This window comes from Galeopterus variegatus, unplaced genomic scaffold, assembly GCF_000696425.1.
Source record: "Galeopterus variegatus unplaced genomic scaffold, G_variegatus-3.0.2 Scaffold3311, whole genome shotgun sequence".
Classification (NCBI taxonomy): Eukaryota; Metazoa; Chordata; class Mammalia; order Dermoptera; family Cynocephalidae; genus Galeopterus; species Galeopterus variegatus.
Window position 1 is genome coordinate 113,808 of NW_007729422.1, and position 16,250 is coordinate 130,057.

Here is a 16,250-nt window from a genome sequence, read left to right on the forward strand (position 1 = left end):
CCTGCTTGGAGCTGCTCATCGACAATTTGTTGTAGGGCCTGCAATTTATTATCAGGAAGTGGCCACTGCTCTACCCAAACTGTGGGCCCATTTACCCAATGGATGGAGGGCACCAGGGGAGCAGTGGCCTCTAGGAATGGGGGTGACTGGCCATCTGTTTATGAGGAGTTTCCGGGAACCTGACCCTGGGGAGAGGCAGATGGTTTCTTAGGTCCCAAAAAGTGGGGTCCCCCCTATAGTTTGGAAAACAGGGAGATTAAACTGTTGCTGATACTCCTCCTCATCTAGGATATCTTCATAAAGGGCCTTATGGTCAGTGGTAATGAAAGCGTCTGCTTGGCCTCGAACATCTTGGCCTAACAGGTTGGCCGCCAATCCGGCAGCAATGAGAGAATAAGAGGTTTTACTTCCCCTTTTGTGCCATCAGCATCTTCCCAGTGAAGGATTTCATAGGTTTCCCATACTGGGTTTTTTTCCCCTACCCCCAAAATTTGGGGGCCTGGAACTAACTTCCAGTTTGAAGGGACTTCTTCCCATCTAAGGACTGTTCGATCTGCCCCCGTGTCAACAAGGCATCAGAACTCTTTGCCATGAATTTTAAGATTCATTTTTGGTCTTAAACCAAGGACTATAGGTATAGTCCAATGAGCCTGGGGTACTGGCCACCTGGAAGGGCATGGAGGCGCTGGCTTTGTATCCCCTTGGGGTGACGGGGCTGGGGATTGCCCCTCCTCTAGTTTAAAGGCTTTCCATCCTTGTCAAACTTAGACCAGCACTCACACTTCCAATGAAGCCCCTTACCACACCTAGGGCATGGCATAGAAGGAAGGTTTTTATTTTTCCGGTTGGGACAGTCCCTTTTGAAATGACCTTGTTCCCCACAGCCATAACATTGACCCCTATGGGAGGGTTGGCTGGGGCTCTCCTTAGGGATCCTGACACTAAGAGCCTGGGTCATAGCACCTGCAAGGGTTTCCGCTTGAGCTTGTAGAGCAGAAGTTAAGGTCCTGGTTTGTTGTTGGTAGCTTCCAACATCTCTACTGGCAATGACCCATTTTTCCATAGAACGATCTTTGAGACTGGCACAGGCAAGCTTGTGGTTGGCAGTCATGCCGTCCCACACTAGCATTTTTACAAACTGGTCCCAGAGAGAACCTGGGGGAAACTTTCTCTGTATGCTCTGTTCCACCTGAACTATGAAAGAGGGAAGGTCCTCAGAGGGTTGCTGGGTAACCCTGGCCATTGCGGGCTCACTGGGCCCTTCAGCTAACTTCTCCCATGTGGCTAATGCTGTTGCCCTAACCTGGTCCTGGTAGGGGGCTGGGATAGCAGCCTGTTGGATTCCAGTACTAAATAGATCTGCTGTTCCAGACAGCATGCCGAAGCTGATAGGGATGGGTGGGTTGGCTGCTTGATTTATCTCTGCCTGCACATGGCACTCTTCCTTAAAGAAGGTGCAGAATTTGATAAACAAATTTGGAGGGAGGACAGCCTTACAGAGCATTTTCCAATCTTGGGTCGTGCAGGGTTGGTGCGCTAAGCCCTGGAGGATGGTTTCTGCCCATGGGAAATTGGGCCCATCCTCTGCGACAGCCTTTTTCAGCTCTTTAAGGTCATGAGCTTCCCAAGGGTACCAAGCAGCCAGCGTATTTCCACCGGGGGCAATGTTGACCAAATAGGCCTGAGGGGCCACTTCCCCCCACAGGCTGCAGACGGCTGGGGGTTCCCAGCGAGCCATAAAAGGAAAAGCCTGCGGCTCTGCCGGGGGTGTTTTTAAAGGGGGGCTAGCCTCCTCCACTTCTTCAGGTGCTGCTTTCTCTCCTTTGGCTAAACTTTGGCCGGGTGACAGGATAGGGGCATAGGTATCACTCACTGGTTCAGGGCCTTGCATTGGCAGCTTTGTTTCCTTTTTTCTCTCCTCATCGAACTGCGCACAATCCCTTTCTCCCCCTTCCTGATGCTTGCGATGGAAGCAAAGCTTTAGGGCAGAGATGGTTGGGTAGAACCCTAAGTGGGGGTCTAGCCCATGACTAATCTCGTTCTTTCTGGCCAGGGTCTGAACCCGGTCCCAAGTCTCATACAAGAACAAGTCAGACGAAGGCGCCCAAGGGGCTACCTTCACCACATGATGCCAGGCATTGGTGGCTGTGGAGTCAGATATTTCTAGGCCTCTGCTTTTTAAAATGTACTTTAGAGACTTGCAGGCTATCTTGTCACTCTTTCCACACACACACCTCCTATGTTGCCCCACAAGGAAGGGACAAAGGGAGCAGCAGGGCAGAGAAGTGCAGGGACTTCCCCGTTATGGTACTCACCCTGACACGCAGGCAGATTACTTCACGGTGACTACCACGGTTGCAGGGGCCACTCTGCTGGTTGATCACCCTTCGTCAACCTTCTTTCAGGACCAAGCAGCTGGGGGCCTCACTCACTCACCTTTCACCCAGAAGTTTAAAAAACTCCTCACATGGGGCACCACTCTGTCAGTTCCACCGCCGGCCGACCCGAGCAGCCTTAGCCTCATTCCTTTCAGTGGGTGAGCGAATGGCCCAGATTCCCCTTTCCCTCCTGTCCCCTTTGGAAGGAGATGGGGGAAGAGAGCCATGAAGAGAGGTGAGCACCGCCGGCCCCAAACCAGCCCAGTTAAAGGACACTCAGACGCGGTGGGGGGTTTGTCGAGCAGCAGTTCCGTTTATTATCACACAAGCACTTGCTTTTAAAGGCAAATGGGGAAGGGAGGTTTTTTACATAATCTTATCAGCTTAAAGGTCAAGGGCATACATCCTGTCTCAATGCCTAGCTATTGCAACCACACAGTGTTCACAAGCACGAAAGCACATATTTGGCCAATAAGGGCTAAGGCAAGGTTCCCGCAGACACTCCCACTCTACTTCCTCCCAGTGCTGTCTTAGGCTGCCACGTTAATAGGCCCTTGTGGGCCCATAATGGCACCACTTGTAATGTCACCTAAGGTGGCGTTAGTTTTTAAGGCCCCACAACAACTAAACAATGAAACAAATAATCTGATTAAAAAAATAAGCAAAGGGCTTCAACAGACACTTCTACAAAGATGATATACCAGTGTCTAACAACTCATGGAAATACACTTAACATCATTAATCACTAGAGAAATGCGAAACCACAATGAAGTATCATTTCACACCTAATAGAAAATAACAAGTATTGGCAAAATTGGAAACTTTGTATGCTTTATGTGAGTATATAAAGTGATGCAGCCCCTATTTTAAAAAAAAGTACAGTGACTTCTCAAAAACTTAAAAACAGAATTACCATAGGATTCATAAATCCAAGTTTTGCAAATATATCCAACATAATTAATAGCAGAATCTCAAAAAGATATTTCCACACCTGTGTTCACAGCAGCATTACTCAGAGTTAAGAGGTGAAAGCAACTCAAATGTTCAGCCATGAATGAATGGATAAATAAAATGTGGTCTATAAATACAAAGAAATAATACCTAACCTTAAGAAGAAAGGAAATCTTGACATATGATATAACATGGAACCTTGAGGACATTATGCAAAGTGAAACAAGAGACTTACAAAATGACAAGTATTGTATGATCCCACTGATGACAGTCAAAGTATTAGAAACACAAAGTAGAATAGTGGTTGCCAGAGGGTGGGAAAAGGGGGAAATTGGGAGTTGCCATTTAATGGATATAGAGTTTCAATTTTCCAAGATAAAAAACTTGTGGATATCTCCTGAACAACAGTGTCAATATACTTAAAACTACGTAAAGGTTAAGAAATGATTCAAATGGTGGATTTTATGCTATATGCTTTTTACCAAAATTAAAAATAAATTATTTTAAAAGCCAATAGCTGAACCAAAATAAAACATTTTTTCAGAATTAATTGATAAAAAATTAGAAAATGAAAAGCAGATGATTAAAAGACAGATGAGGCAAATACAAATAGAAAATAGCAAAACGGCACACTTAAATTAAACCTTAACAATAATTAGTTTAAATGGAATTACATTAAATATTCTATTTAAGGCAAATACTGTCAGACTTGATAGGAAAGTAAGATATCAACAATATACTGTCCAGAGAACTACATTTGAAATACAAAGAAACAGACAAAATGTAAAATAATGGAAACATATCTAACATAGCAACACAAATATGAAAAGCATAAGTGGAAATATTGATACCAGCAAAAGAATCTTCAAGACAAATTATATTACTAGAAATAAATGGAATACTGAAAGATGTGGGCCAAACTACCACCTCCCATAACTTGGAAAATGGAAAGGGTATCTCACCATCTCAGGGTCTGCCAAAGGAGAGTCTTGGGCACAAAGGAAAAGTGCTACTTGGCCTTTTCTCTCTGTCAGTGAGAAAATAAAAGAAGTATGTTCAATTTTCAAACAGAATTTAGAGAAAATATGAAGGAGCCAGGACTTGTTGAGTTTGAAATAAAAATATTTTTCCATCCATTTTTCCCAGAAAAACATTTTCAAACTGTTTTATGGCAAGGATCAAGTCCATTGTTTTCCAAAAAAGATAAAAGACCAAAAATATTTCTAGCTTTCTAAGTACCATTGGATCTGACACATAGATAGTGCCTAGTAAACAATAAAACTTCTAAGGAAATAGCCACCATGGAGAGAAGGGGAGGTCAGAGAACAAAGGGCCTGACTCAGAATGTGTTGGGGTAGCACTGATCTAATGGATTTTAGCACAATGAAAACCCATGTTTTTATGGCAGTGAATACACCAGATAATTTCCTGTATCAAAAGGCCAGAGTTAGAAAAAAGTAAAAAAGGAAGGATGTTCAATCCCCCAACATATAATAACCAAAAATAGGCGAAGAAAGTCAGTCAACTGCAAACCCAGCCATTCAAGGCAAAGAGATACTGACAGAGAATGGTGAGAGCCCAGAGGACACAGTGAAGAGGCACAAAGCATCCTTTCCAGGGACCAGGACTAGGCCCTAAGGAAATACTAAAGCAGGTGCCTGATGGGAATATGTAATTACTCAGTCCAGTGCCTTCAGCGTGCTGCTGCTTCTCACCAACCCTGTCTGAAGAAAAGTGCACACATGGCCATGCCTGTCTGTTCACTGTAAGCTGGATGTGTGTTAAAAAGATGACAGGACACTGGAGCTTGTTCAGTTTGGCTTTTTGTCAACTGCACAGTGGTAGAATATTTCTAGGGCTCTTGAGAGGGGCAAAGTGTATTTTGCATGCAGTAGAAATTTATGGTCAGAGAACAGACTGTGGTCTATTCAACAGTGCTGCAAAGTCTTGCTATTTCTCTTATTGACAGGTAGAATCTAATTGCCTTCCTTACCTTGAATCAAGGCTGGTCTTAGTGATGTGCTTGACTAAGAGAATACACTGGAAGAGATGCTTTGGTATCTGAGTGGAGATAACAAGAATCCTTGCAGCGTCTGCCTGGGCCTCTTGGACACTTGTTCTGGCAGAAGCCAAATAAACCTGACTACCCTGAGAATGCCACTCTGTGAGGAAGTCCAACATGGCCACAAAGAGAGGGTTGGATGTCTGCTCAGTGTTCCCAGCCACTAGAGATTTTCCAGCTCAGAGAAGAGACCTTGTCTAGCAGTGAACCCACACCACCCTGTCCAGATTATGGACCCAAAACATTGTGACATGTCATAAGAAGATGTTCTTATTTTAAGCTATGAAGTTTTGTGATACTTTGTTGTGCAGCAGATTACTGGAACAGCAAAAAAGTTATTAGAGACCTTAAGCACTACTTTGACTTGAAACACGAAGAGTGTAAGTTCACAATGAATATTAGATTCAAAACAAAGACTGAAAGCATTTCACATCTTATGTTAGGTCTCAAACTACAATTGTGAATGTAAATATTTGGTTAACTGATTTGTCAATTTTTGCTCTTAACTAGCTGTTAGCGACAGTTCTGCTTTAAAAACATACTGAAGACTAATGCACACATCCATTTTCCGCATTCATTTTTAAGTAATTACCTGAAATAGGAGAAGAATAAAACACAATCTGTAAGAAAGTTTAAAAACATGATGGGTCTTATTGAACTACAAACAGGTAACTGTATATTAATAAAAACTACAAACAGAATCACTGATGTAAATTTATAGAAGCAAAAGGTAGACATTAAAAAGTTGTACATTGTTTTTATTATTCCATGTCTTTTTACTGACCGTTGTTCAAACATGTCCCAGTCACTCCTGAAGTCTTTCTCTCCATGGACTCACAGCTGCTGGCTAGAAGCACAGGTCACCAGGGATTGAACCTCATAGCCCAGCAAACACTACCTTCAGGTTTTTACAAGAATGATATTTCCAGCAGAACAAAGTTACAGTCTTTATGAGTACAAACATCTCTCCCTATACTGACGGTGTACATAGAAATTAGAATAAAATGAAAAAACCAAACAAACAAAAGTAGCAGGAAGTAACATGATATAAATTAGGCCCAAGAAACAGGGAGGAGTCCAGGAGAAATCTCATTTTGGTGGCTTGTGTCAGTGGTGGGGCGGTAGTGATAACATATATAAGAGAAGGGGAAGTGGTTATAATTTTAAAATTGTTGACTTTGAGATGATAGTTTTTTTTCCCCTGGCAGGTGGCTGGTGCAGAGATCTGAACCCTTGACCTTGGTGTTAAAACACCATGATCTAAACAACTGAGATTACAAACCAGTCCCTTGAGGTGCATTATGAATAGCTACAAACAAGCATTCAACAGAGTTCAACCTAACATCAATAGACTAGGGAAGAAGTACAACCTGGAGACAAAGAAGAGTGCAAACTACAGAGGACTGAATCAGTGAGAAAGAATTTCACATGAGAAGAACAGGGCCCAGGATGAAGCACTTTGATAAGCTACGTTACAAAAAAGAAAGTAGAAGAATTCAGGAGAACAGAGAAATAACCATCAGTGAAATCATGAGAGAAACTAATAAACTAACACAGAGGAATTTCCAGGAGAATATCATGAACAGTAGTTCAAAATGTAGCAGAAGACTCAAGCTAGAAAAGAACTAGAGAATAGACATTGGATTTGATTATAATTTAGGTTATCATTCTACGTTTTCCTATGAACTAGTACAGTCTTCCAGTCTTCCAAAGCCATTTGAACTAGATTTGTTTTAGGAACTTTATAAAAAGCTCACTAAGCAACTTGTGCCCTATAATGAGGTAACTGTTTCCACTGCAGAAAGTGAGAAATGTTTATTTCCAGGTCAGCAGTGAAAAACTTTCTAATATTGATGGCGTTTCAGAATTTGGTGCCACCAAGTCCTCACATCCCAAGAGAATTTGGCAGATTCTCTTCTCAGGTTCCATTCCAAGCATGTAAACAAGGTGTCTGCCTTTTTTCCATGACATCACAAAGACCAGAGAAAAATTTTTATCCAACTTAGATGACTCTGAAGTCTTACAAACTGCTATATCTACATGCCAACTTTATCTTATGAATGTACATTTCTTTCAAGTTGAGTTTTACTCACCTGTACTTTTCAGTTTTAATTTATGCATGCCATAAAGCTCACATAATACAATAAAAAATTCTGAGTAATAAATACCAAAAAACTCACCAGAGATTTATCCATCTTTTCTTGCTCTTGTAAACCCATAGCGCACTCTGGCAGCATAGCTGGGAGAAAAGAAAATGGAGTGGATTAAGGAGAGTACGGTTGTGGCTTGGCTCTACATTCTCCTTCCCTTACTAGGTGAAAAAGACAAACAAAAAGCCTTCCTGTGAGAGAACAGTCCTTCATGCCTCAATAAGGGGCAACAAGACCCCATGAAAGATGTGGCTACAAGTACATTAATAGCTACACATTACACACACAATGTATTTTGGGGTCAAAGAAAACATACATAGCTGACTGACTTAGCACGAAACAATATCACCTAAACATATAACTTAATACCTTAAACCAAAGAAAACACATTGTGACATCATAGGATTAGTGTTGTAGAAATCATTTGGCTGTATTAACTGTTACCCTACTAATATGTTAAGTTCACACATGACTCCAAAAAAGTGTTTCCATTACAACACATCTTCCTTTTACGTACCTAAATATCTGGATAGTGTGCATCTTGTAACCCAGCACACATTGCCCATGATTACATAGGTAAACAAAATACACATGATCTATATTTCTTCTGGCACATGATCTCAATGTACCCAAGCCATCATATAGCATGCTCTGATGATAAACTAGTCTTTGTCATGTGACCTGCTTTAGACAATGGCCCATTAGAAAATGTCATGCAAACATAGGTTTGAAAAGTACTGGCCATTGGTGCTTGCCTCTTAAACACAGTCATACTGTGAAGAAGGCTGGGGAGACACTGGGCCCATCCAAGGGTCAGCACAAACCACAGGACATGTGAGTGAAGCCATCTTTAACCAAACAGCCTCAGTCGAGGTACCAGGTGACTAAATCCACATTTGTGACACCTGATGAGAACTGCCCAGCTAAATGCACCCCAAGATGTGGATCCATAGAACTTCAGAAAAAATAAGATGGCTGGGTTTTCATGTAATCATGTAACCCTGGGCAAGTCACATTTTCTCATATCCAATTATTTTCACTTTTCTTACAAGGTAGAAATATGGGGAAAACCATTCCTGAATGACCAGAAAAGAACAATGAAAACAGAGAACTATCAGCACATCTCTAGATGCCAAATTTGGCCATAGGCTGGGTTTGAGAGAGCACAGACACTGGGAACAATGAGGGAAGATTGAAGGGAGTGTGTTCAGAGAGCACTGCAGACAGATCCTCTCAGCTGTGACAGGTTATTCCTGCACCCCACAGAACACCTTCAAACCTTCTTCAATAAGTAACACCTCCTGGGTCCCTGCCTCTCTTTCTCAGTGTAATTCACTTCTCCCTTCTGAAATTTGGCCCAAACCTTCCGATATCATCCAGTCTTAGATACCCATTGAATGAGGTATTATCAGCCAACCCTGGTGCGCTCTAAGCACTAGACACAATCATTGTTTAGGCTGTGTAAAGCTGGGATCTTCAGCTTTCTGGGACTCTTCTGCCTCTGCCCTGAAGCAGTACTGAGAGGGTTCCAGCCACAATGATGCCCCACCAGGTGGGATTCCTATTCACAGGACACCGTCCATCAAAGTCTGTCATACCTTCACTCCAAAGAAAAGGGGACCGACATCTAGCGCCCCAATCTCCTTCCTAGAAGTCACTGTCCTGGAAACAAGGTTGTGTATCAACTTCTGTAAATTCAAACCAGGAGCGCTAGGCAGGCCGCACAGTGCAGGAGGGACCAGAAACTTGACTTGCTGAAGAGACACCGAGACACTCCAGGACCACAGCAGCCACAGTGACAGTCTGCACACACCTCACGATCCCAGATTCACCTCTGAAACCTGGGGCATCACACTAATGTCCACACGCTCACGTTACGGATGGGTGAAGTGAGTGTCCCACAGGTCGGTGCCAGGTCCCTGTTGGCGGCGCTGGAACGTGACCTCCCCACACCTCCCAGGCTCGCTGTCTTCAGACACCCCCACCCACGTTCCCGTCGCCACCTGGGACCTGAGCCCCCGTCCTGGGACATCTGGAACCAGCTTCTGCACACCCGGCAGCACCCGCCCGCCTTCGAGCACCGCCGTCCTCTGACAGAACGTCTGGAACCGTCTGGAAAGCGAAGCCCAGGAGTCCCTTCCCCTGCCCGGCCCAGGTCCGCGCTCGCGCCCGAGGCCCGCAGCGCTTCTCCCCGCCAAGTGCTGGGACACCGTCCCGCTCCCCAGGGACCCCGAGGCCCGCGGGGCTCCTCTTTTCACCCTCGCACACACCTTCAGGGACGCACAATCCAAACCCAGGATCTGAGGAGCAGCGTGAGGACAGCCGAAACCTCCTGGAATTTCCAGACAAAAGATGGCGGGGGTGGGCGGGGCCGCACATGCGCACAAGGAACCCGGAAAAGCCCTTCGCGTAGTCCCGCGCTGGTGTCGTCACTGCAGGCGAAACTACATTTCCCAGATGGCAGAGCGAGCAGAGCCCCACAAGTACAGAAGGACCTTGGAGCAGCTGTTTAGTGCGCCTGTGCTGTTGACGTCACTGGAAGGTGAGACTACATTTCCCACAAGTCTCTGCCATCATCATTTAGGGACGGAAGGAGAAGATTTTGTTTATTTTCTCAGCAGGGATTCTTGCTACCAGGAGAACAGGACCTGATGGATCAAGACTGGCCTCTTTCCACGTTATTACGAAGTAGAATTCTGATTCTTTACTAAGTCCTGGTTTGACAACCTGAGGCATTGTGAGAATAACAGGGAAATTCGAATGTGGGCCAATTACCGCATGATATTAATAAGTAATTTCACTTTTTTTAGTTGTCATATAGGTATTGCTATTATAGAACCCACGTTTATTTTTGCAGATGCATTTTAGAGGATGAAAAAATCGTGCATCTATTTTACTTTAAATGGTTAAACAAGTGAGAAATTAATATGGTAGCTCTCTTCCAAGCCATTAGAAAATGTTTATTATCATCCAATAAACTAATTTGTCTGTCTTCAATGGATTGTACTACAGAGTTGGGAAGGTTTGTCCCTCTCTCCCAGATAAAGAACGGGTTATTATTACAATCTATTGATGTGACCCTATTAAATTCTAAATTTTAATCCTACAGCCATTGTAGGTCAATGAGCCATGTATTTGCCACCTGAAACAGACTAATACTAACCAGACTCATAGTAACCCAGCTAACGTGAGGTAATGGTTTCTGTCTCATGTTGTGAACATCCCCTTTTCTCCTGGGTCTCCCTATATTCTTACTAGATACAACCTCCTTTGCAGCTAGGGCACCTGATACAGTGTGTTTCACATTAACACCTCATGCACTTTAGGATTCATGTTTTGAGTCTTGTCTGTATGCAGAAGTTTTAATTCTATAAATCGGCAAGTCTGGTAATTAAGATTCAGATGGGAGTTCCAAAAGGAGGTCACCTCGATCATTCTGACCTTAGAGAATCTGGTTCATGTCTCTCCTCTAGCTTCTGGCAGTGTACTGACAATCTTCGACATTCCTTTGCTTGTAGAATCATCACACTGATGTTTGCCTTCATCTTCCCATAACGTTCTCCCTGTGTGGTCTGTGCACAAAGTCCCCCTATTTATAAGGACATTAGTCATACTGGATTAACTAATTACAACTGCAATGGCAGTACTGCAAAATAATATCACATTCGGTGGTAGTGTGGTTTAGGACCTTAACATGTAAATTTGGGGGAAGGGCGAACACAATTTAACTCATAATGGAAACTTATCAGTAACTTCGTCAGAAGCTGTGAACGATAGCACCTCCTCACTAAATGGAGTATAGCAAGTCTCCTGTCGGTATGAACAGAGAGAGCCCATCACATTACTCTAGATTTCATATTGGCTACTTGTATGGGTTTGCTTGGGCTGCCATACACAACACCACAGACTGGGCAGCTTAAACAACAGACATGTATTTTCTCCAAGTTCTGGAGGCTGAATGTTGAAGATCAAGGTGCTGGCAGGATTGGTTTTGTCTAAGGCTCTCTCCTTGGCTGGCAGATGTTTGCCTTCTTTCTTCCTCTTCACATGGTCATCCTCTGGTGTGTCTACATATGTCCTAATCTCCTCTTGTAAGGACAGCAGTCAGATTGTTTTAGGGCCCATACTCATTTTAACCTAACCACCTCTTTAAAGACCCTATCTCCAAATGCAGTCACCTTTTGAAGTTCCTGGGTTTTGAGATTGCAAAATAATTAGTTTGGGGGGAGAAGAGGACAGAAATTAGCCCATGCAGTAGTCAGGATGGTGTCTGTGTCACTACTAATATTTAGATAGATTATAGCTATGCCCATCCACTCTGATATCTGCCAGGCACCTCAGGCTGGGCAGGTCATATCCTGGACTCAGACACACATTTTTCTTGTGACCCCTCTCCTGCAGGTGGCACTCCCCTCTCAAGCAGAAGTCTTGAAAACCCAGATCGCCACACTTCCCTACCTCCCACCTAGTGGTTGCTGCTAAGTTTCTCACTAGACAAATGTCTCCTCTTTTTGTTTTTTGTACAAACTGTCTGTGCTCTGAGAAGTTCATGATATCCTGGTCTAACAAGATCTTAGATGGGGGTGGAGGGTTCTATTGGGCAGGACTGCTGCCTGGGAGGATTGGTGGCCCTGCCCTTCAGAACCTACTCTCTCTGCATTCCCTGCAACCAGGTGCCCTTGACTCAGAGTCATACTCTGTGTCTTGAAAAGGACCATCATGGTATACATAAATAGGGGCTTCCACCTAAGCATCTCTCCTTGTCTACATATACCACTGCACAGTGGTCGCCTTAAACTCCAGGCCCTTCTACACTTGGAAGGTTCTGGTGCTCCAGAAGACTTCAGTCCTGGACATGCAGGACAATGGTGGCCAGTTGGGCAGTGGAGTTTCCACCTACAGTGTGGATGTGCTCAGGCTGGACTTCACTAGACAGTGATTACATCAGGCATGGTGGGGTGCGGAAGTCCTGAGTGCCTCTCACCATGAATTAAACATGCCCTTGGGTCCAAGAACAGAGCCTGTCTAATTGGCTCTTTCTAGAATGGGAATCTGTGCTCTGAGGACATCGGGACCTCAGTGTGACTAAACTGACCCTCAAGCTCTTTACCTCAGTCTGACCTTGTCAGTATCCCCTTCTTCAGACAGCAGGACCATCTCATCACTCAGTGGAGAAAGATGTCCAGATTTTATCCCCAATATCTCCTTTACCCTCACTGCCCACACCTGTATAGTCACCAGTTCTGCCCTAAAGAGCTTTCTTTCCACCCATAAATTTCTCATTTTGGCCACTGTCTTTGGAGTTTGGGATGTTACCAACTTCCAATTGGTCTTGCATCTAATTCTTTTTTTTTTTCTTTCTTGTCAGCTGGCCAGTACAAGGATCAAACCCTTGACCTTGGTGTTATCTGCAAAATGCTGTAACCAACAAAGCTAACTAGCCAGCTGCTTATATTAATTCTTAACCCTAACCTCCGACACCTAATATTTAACCCCTAACCCTTTCCCTAACACACCATTATCCTCAACTGTATACACTGAGCCTAAGCCCTAAACCATAAACAAGCCCTATTACCATAATCCTTAACCCTTAACATGTTATACATATTACCTATTCCTAAACCCTACCACTTAACCCCAATCCCAACTCTAACCCCTAAACCCAACTCTTTCCCCTAAACTGAAAGCTAACCCTAATCTTACCCTAACCCTAAAATCTAAACCGTGAACTGTAATAATGAGCCTTAACCCTAACCTCTAAATCTAACCCCAACAGCAAGCCTATATTTAACCAATAACATTAACCCTAGCACTTAGCCCTACCACAACTGTAACATTAATATCTAACCCCAACCTATATAACCCCTAACCACTAATCCTAACCCTACTCCCTTAAACCAACTATAACCTCTAATCCTAACCCCACCCCTTAATCCTAGTTCCAACCTCTATCCCTAATTCAACCTGAACCTGAACTTCAACATCAACACCAACCCTAACCCCCGCTCTACCTGGGTGGTGTTGGGCTCTGGGAGCAGCATTGGTTTCCTCTTTTCCCAAAGCTCACCCTAAGTTTTCCACACATGAGTCTCCTGTTGGCCCCGCCCTCCTGCGTTCTTTTCCACCTACCTTCTGTCCTTCACCTTCACAGAACCCATTCATGCTGCATTCTTTCTGCTCTGGCCCCAGGGCCCCCCTGGTCCCGACATGAGCACCTGCTCGTTCACTCGGGGAGTTCTGTACTCCTCTGCCACGTCCTTGGGTTTACATTTATTCCTGTTATTATCACCAACATGGTCATTGCCATTGTTAAAATCATCACTGTTGTAATTATTACCATTTTCATTTTTGTCATTGTTGAACAATTATTGAATGCAGCCTTGTGGTCAAGTTATCTTGGGTTCTATAACTGAGTGGACACCCCATTTGGGTAAATCCCTCCCAAAATTTTAATGAAAGTGACCTGTGGCCTTGGTCCCTCAAGCTGATGTGACTTAGGATCTGGGAACAGACTATCTAATTAAGGAGTTAGGATATACAACTAGCAATTGAGTAAGGGAGCACAAAGAAGACAGCTGGGCAGGACGGGATGTTACCTAAGTGATGAGAAGGACCATGAAACAGAGTCACTGAGCTCCAGGGACAGGAGACACTATCTTGACACACATCCCCAAGATGTCTTTATAGGACAAAATCCAGAACATTCCCAGCCCTCAGAATTTGCTGAGGAGGTGAACTGTCAAGAACTGATAGGAGCCTGGTAAGTGATAAAGGAAACTCAGAGTTGTGTCTTTGTTCATGGAGATCCTGTTTCTTTGTGCTCAGAGGCGCAGCCACTCAGAACAGTCAACTGGTGACTCACGCAGCCCCTTCCCCAACCCCCAACACTTTCTTTAAAACTCCTGCCTGTACATGTTCTCAGAGATCAGGATGTTTCTGAGCGTTAGCCACCTGGACTCCATTACTTGGTCTTGTAATTAAAGCTAAATTTCCCTCACTGCAACTCGTGCCACTGTTCTGGCTTTAGCTGCACATCACGTGAAGTGACACAAGTGTGGTTGGTTGTATTACTCTTGCAGCTCACAGCTGGCCATATCTCAGCCCTGTGACAAGTCAGCTCACGTCAAGACCTCTTGGAGCCTTGGTGCCCTCTATGACATGGGGTCAGTGAGTCTGTTCCCGTGGAGGAGGTTGGGCATACAAATTGCCTTGATTGTGTGACCCCATCTTGTCCCACCCCAGAGAGGGGAGGCCTGCTGTGTGGGGATGGTCCAGGCAGACACACTGGAGAAGCTGCTGGAGCAGCCGCCTGGGCAGCGACCCCTCCCACACCCCCACCTTCCTGTGCTCCTGCTGAGCCCTCACCTCCAGCCACTGGGTGCTAGACCTGCTGTGGGAGGGTGAGCACCACTCCTCTATGGCACAGAGGTGACCCAACTCCAACTAGCTGTGGCTTAAGAATGTCACTGCACCCACCTCTGAAAAGTGGGTGCCAGAAGGACCAGACCAAGAAGGTCATTGCAGGGACCAGATGGAATGAGCCATGGAAAATGCCTACCCAGTGTCTGCCCCTGCAGAAAGGACCGGAAGGTTGCTCATGTTAACTATTTCCCTCTCCCCCATGAAGCAGCCCCTGCCTCAGCTCTCACTGGCCCCTGGGTTTGGTTAGCATGGGTTTTTCATTTGTAAGAGGTTTGGGATTCCATCTAGAGGTTCCTGGGGGCAGGCAGAGGGCCCCAATCCCACTCAGGTTTCTGGGGAGGTGCTGGCTGGGGGTTATTCACTCAACAAGCATATATGAAGTGCCTGCCATGTACAGTCACTTTTGTAAGCACTTAGCATAATCCATCAAACAGAACAGGCCAAATTCCTGTCATCTTGGGCTTTCCCTATAGTTGGGAGTCAGCCAGTCCCAGTAAGGGTCATAGCAGGTCTTGTCCAGACCACAGATGTGCCGCCCTCCTGTAGATTTGGATGCAGCCTCCCCTGTTGTGACAGGGATGGCTGACCTCGGTGTTACTGAACTCAGGTCCACCTGCCCACTCCCTGGAGGAGAAAAAAACCTCAGAAGTCAAATGGTTGGTGTTAGAAAAGCAGATGTATTCTGCTGAAGGAGATGGTAGGCCATCCCATCTGAAAGATTTAGATTTACTGAGGGGTTCCTAAATGATGGCTTGAGGGAATGGAACATGGGAGGTGAAAAGCAGGAGAGAAGGGTACCTGAGCCACGAGGGGTCCAAGCCTACGAGTCAGGAGATCTCACCAAGGCTCCTTCTGGTTTCTGTTCTCACCTTCACTGTTATCTTGGGGCCCTGCAAGATTTTGATTTGCTCCAGTGTAGAATCATCTTTTCTGCAGTCTTTTGCACAGTTTCACTTCACAGAGCTCTGGTTGACTTGGTGCCCAAGGTCAGCTTCCAGTCATTTAGCCTTAATTATTTCTCAAAACTCTACAAGGGTCAGTGAAAGAACTGTTAGTTAGCTTTGCAAAGTAGTGATTAGCTTCTAACCAGCTTTGTTCTCCTCTTTAACAAGCGAGATAAGAAAGTCAGGGGATGGGAAGAAAGAGTGGAGAGAGAAAGGAAAAAACCGCCCTTTTAAAAAGTCCCCTGCCCCTTGCAGCCCAGCGGGTTTTAGATGACATGGCTTCAGTCCTGCTCACTCCAACACCAGGACCAGCTGGAAATGTGAGTGGACTCTGGGTCATGAT

At 44.8% G+C, this 16,250-nt stretch overlaps 1 protein-coding gene across 1 annotated transcript in view; it reads right to left on the bottom strand.

Annotated features, from left to right (window-relative positions):
* LOC103600341 (zinc finger protein 345-like) overlaps nucleotides 1-9,892 on the bottom strand; it is a 22,737-nt gene extending 12,845 nt beyond the window's left edge. The window contains 2 exon segments of the mRNA XM_008584610.1: nucleotides 7,572-7,630; nucleotides 9,812-9,892. Of these exon segments, the coding sequence (XP_008582832.1) occupies nucleotides 7,572-7,628 (57 nt within the window). The 5' untranslated portion in view covers nucleotides 7,629-7,630; nucleotides 9,812-9,892.
* Between the last annotated feature and the right edge of the window lie 6,358 nt (nucleotides 9,893-16,250).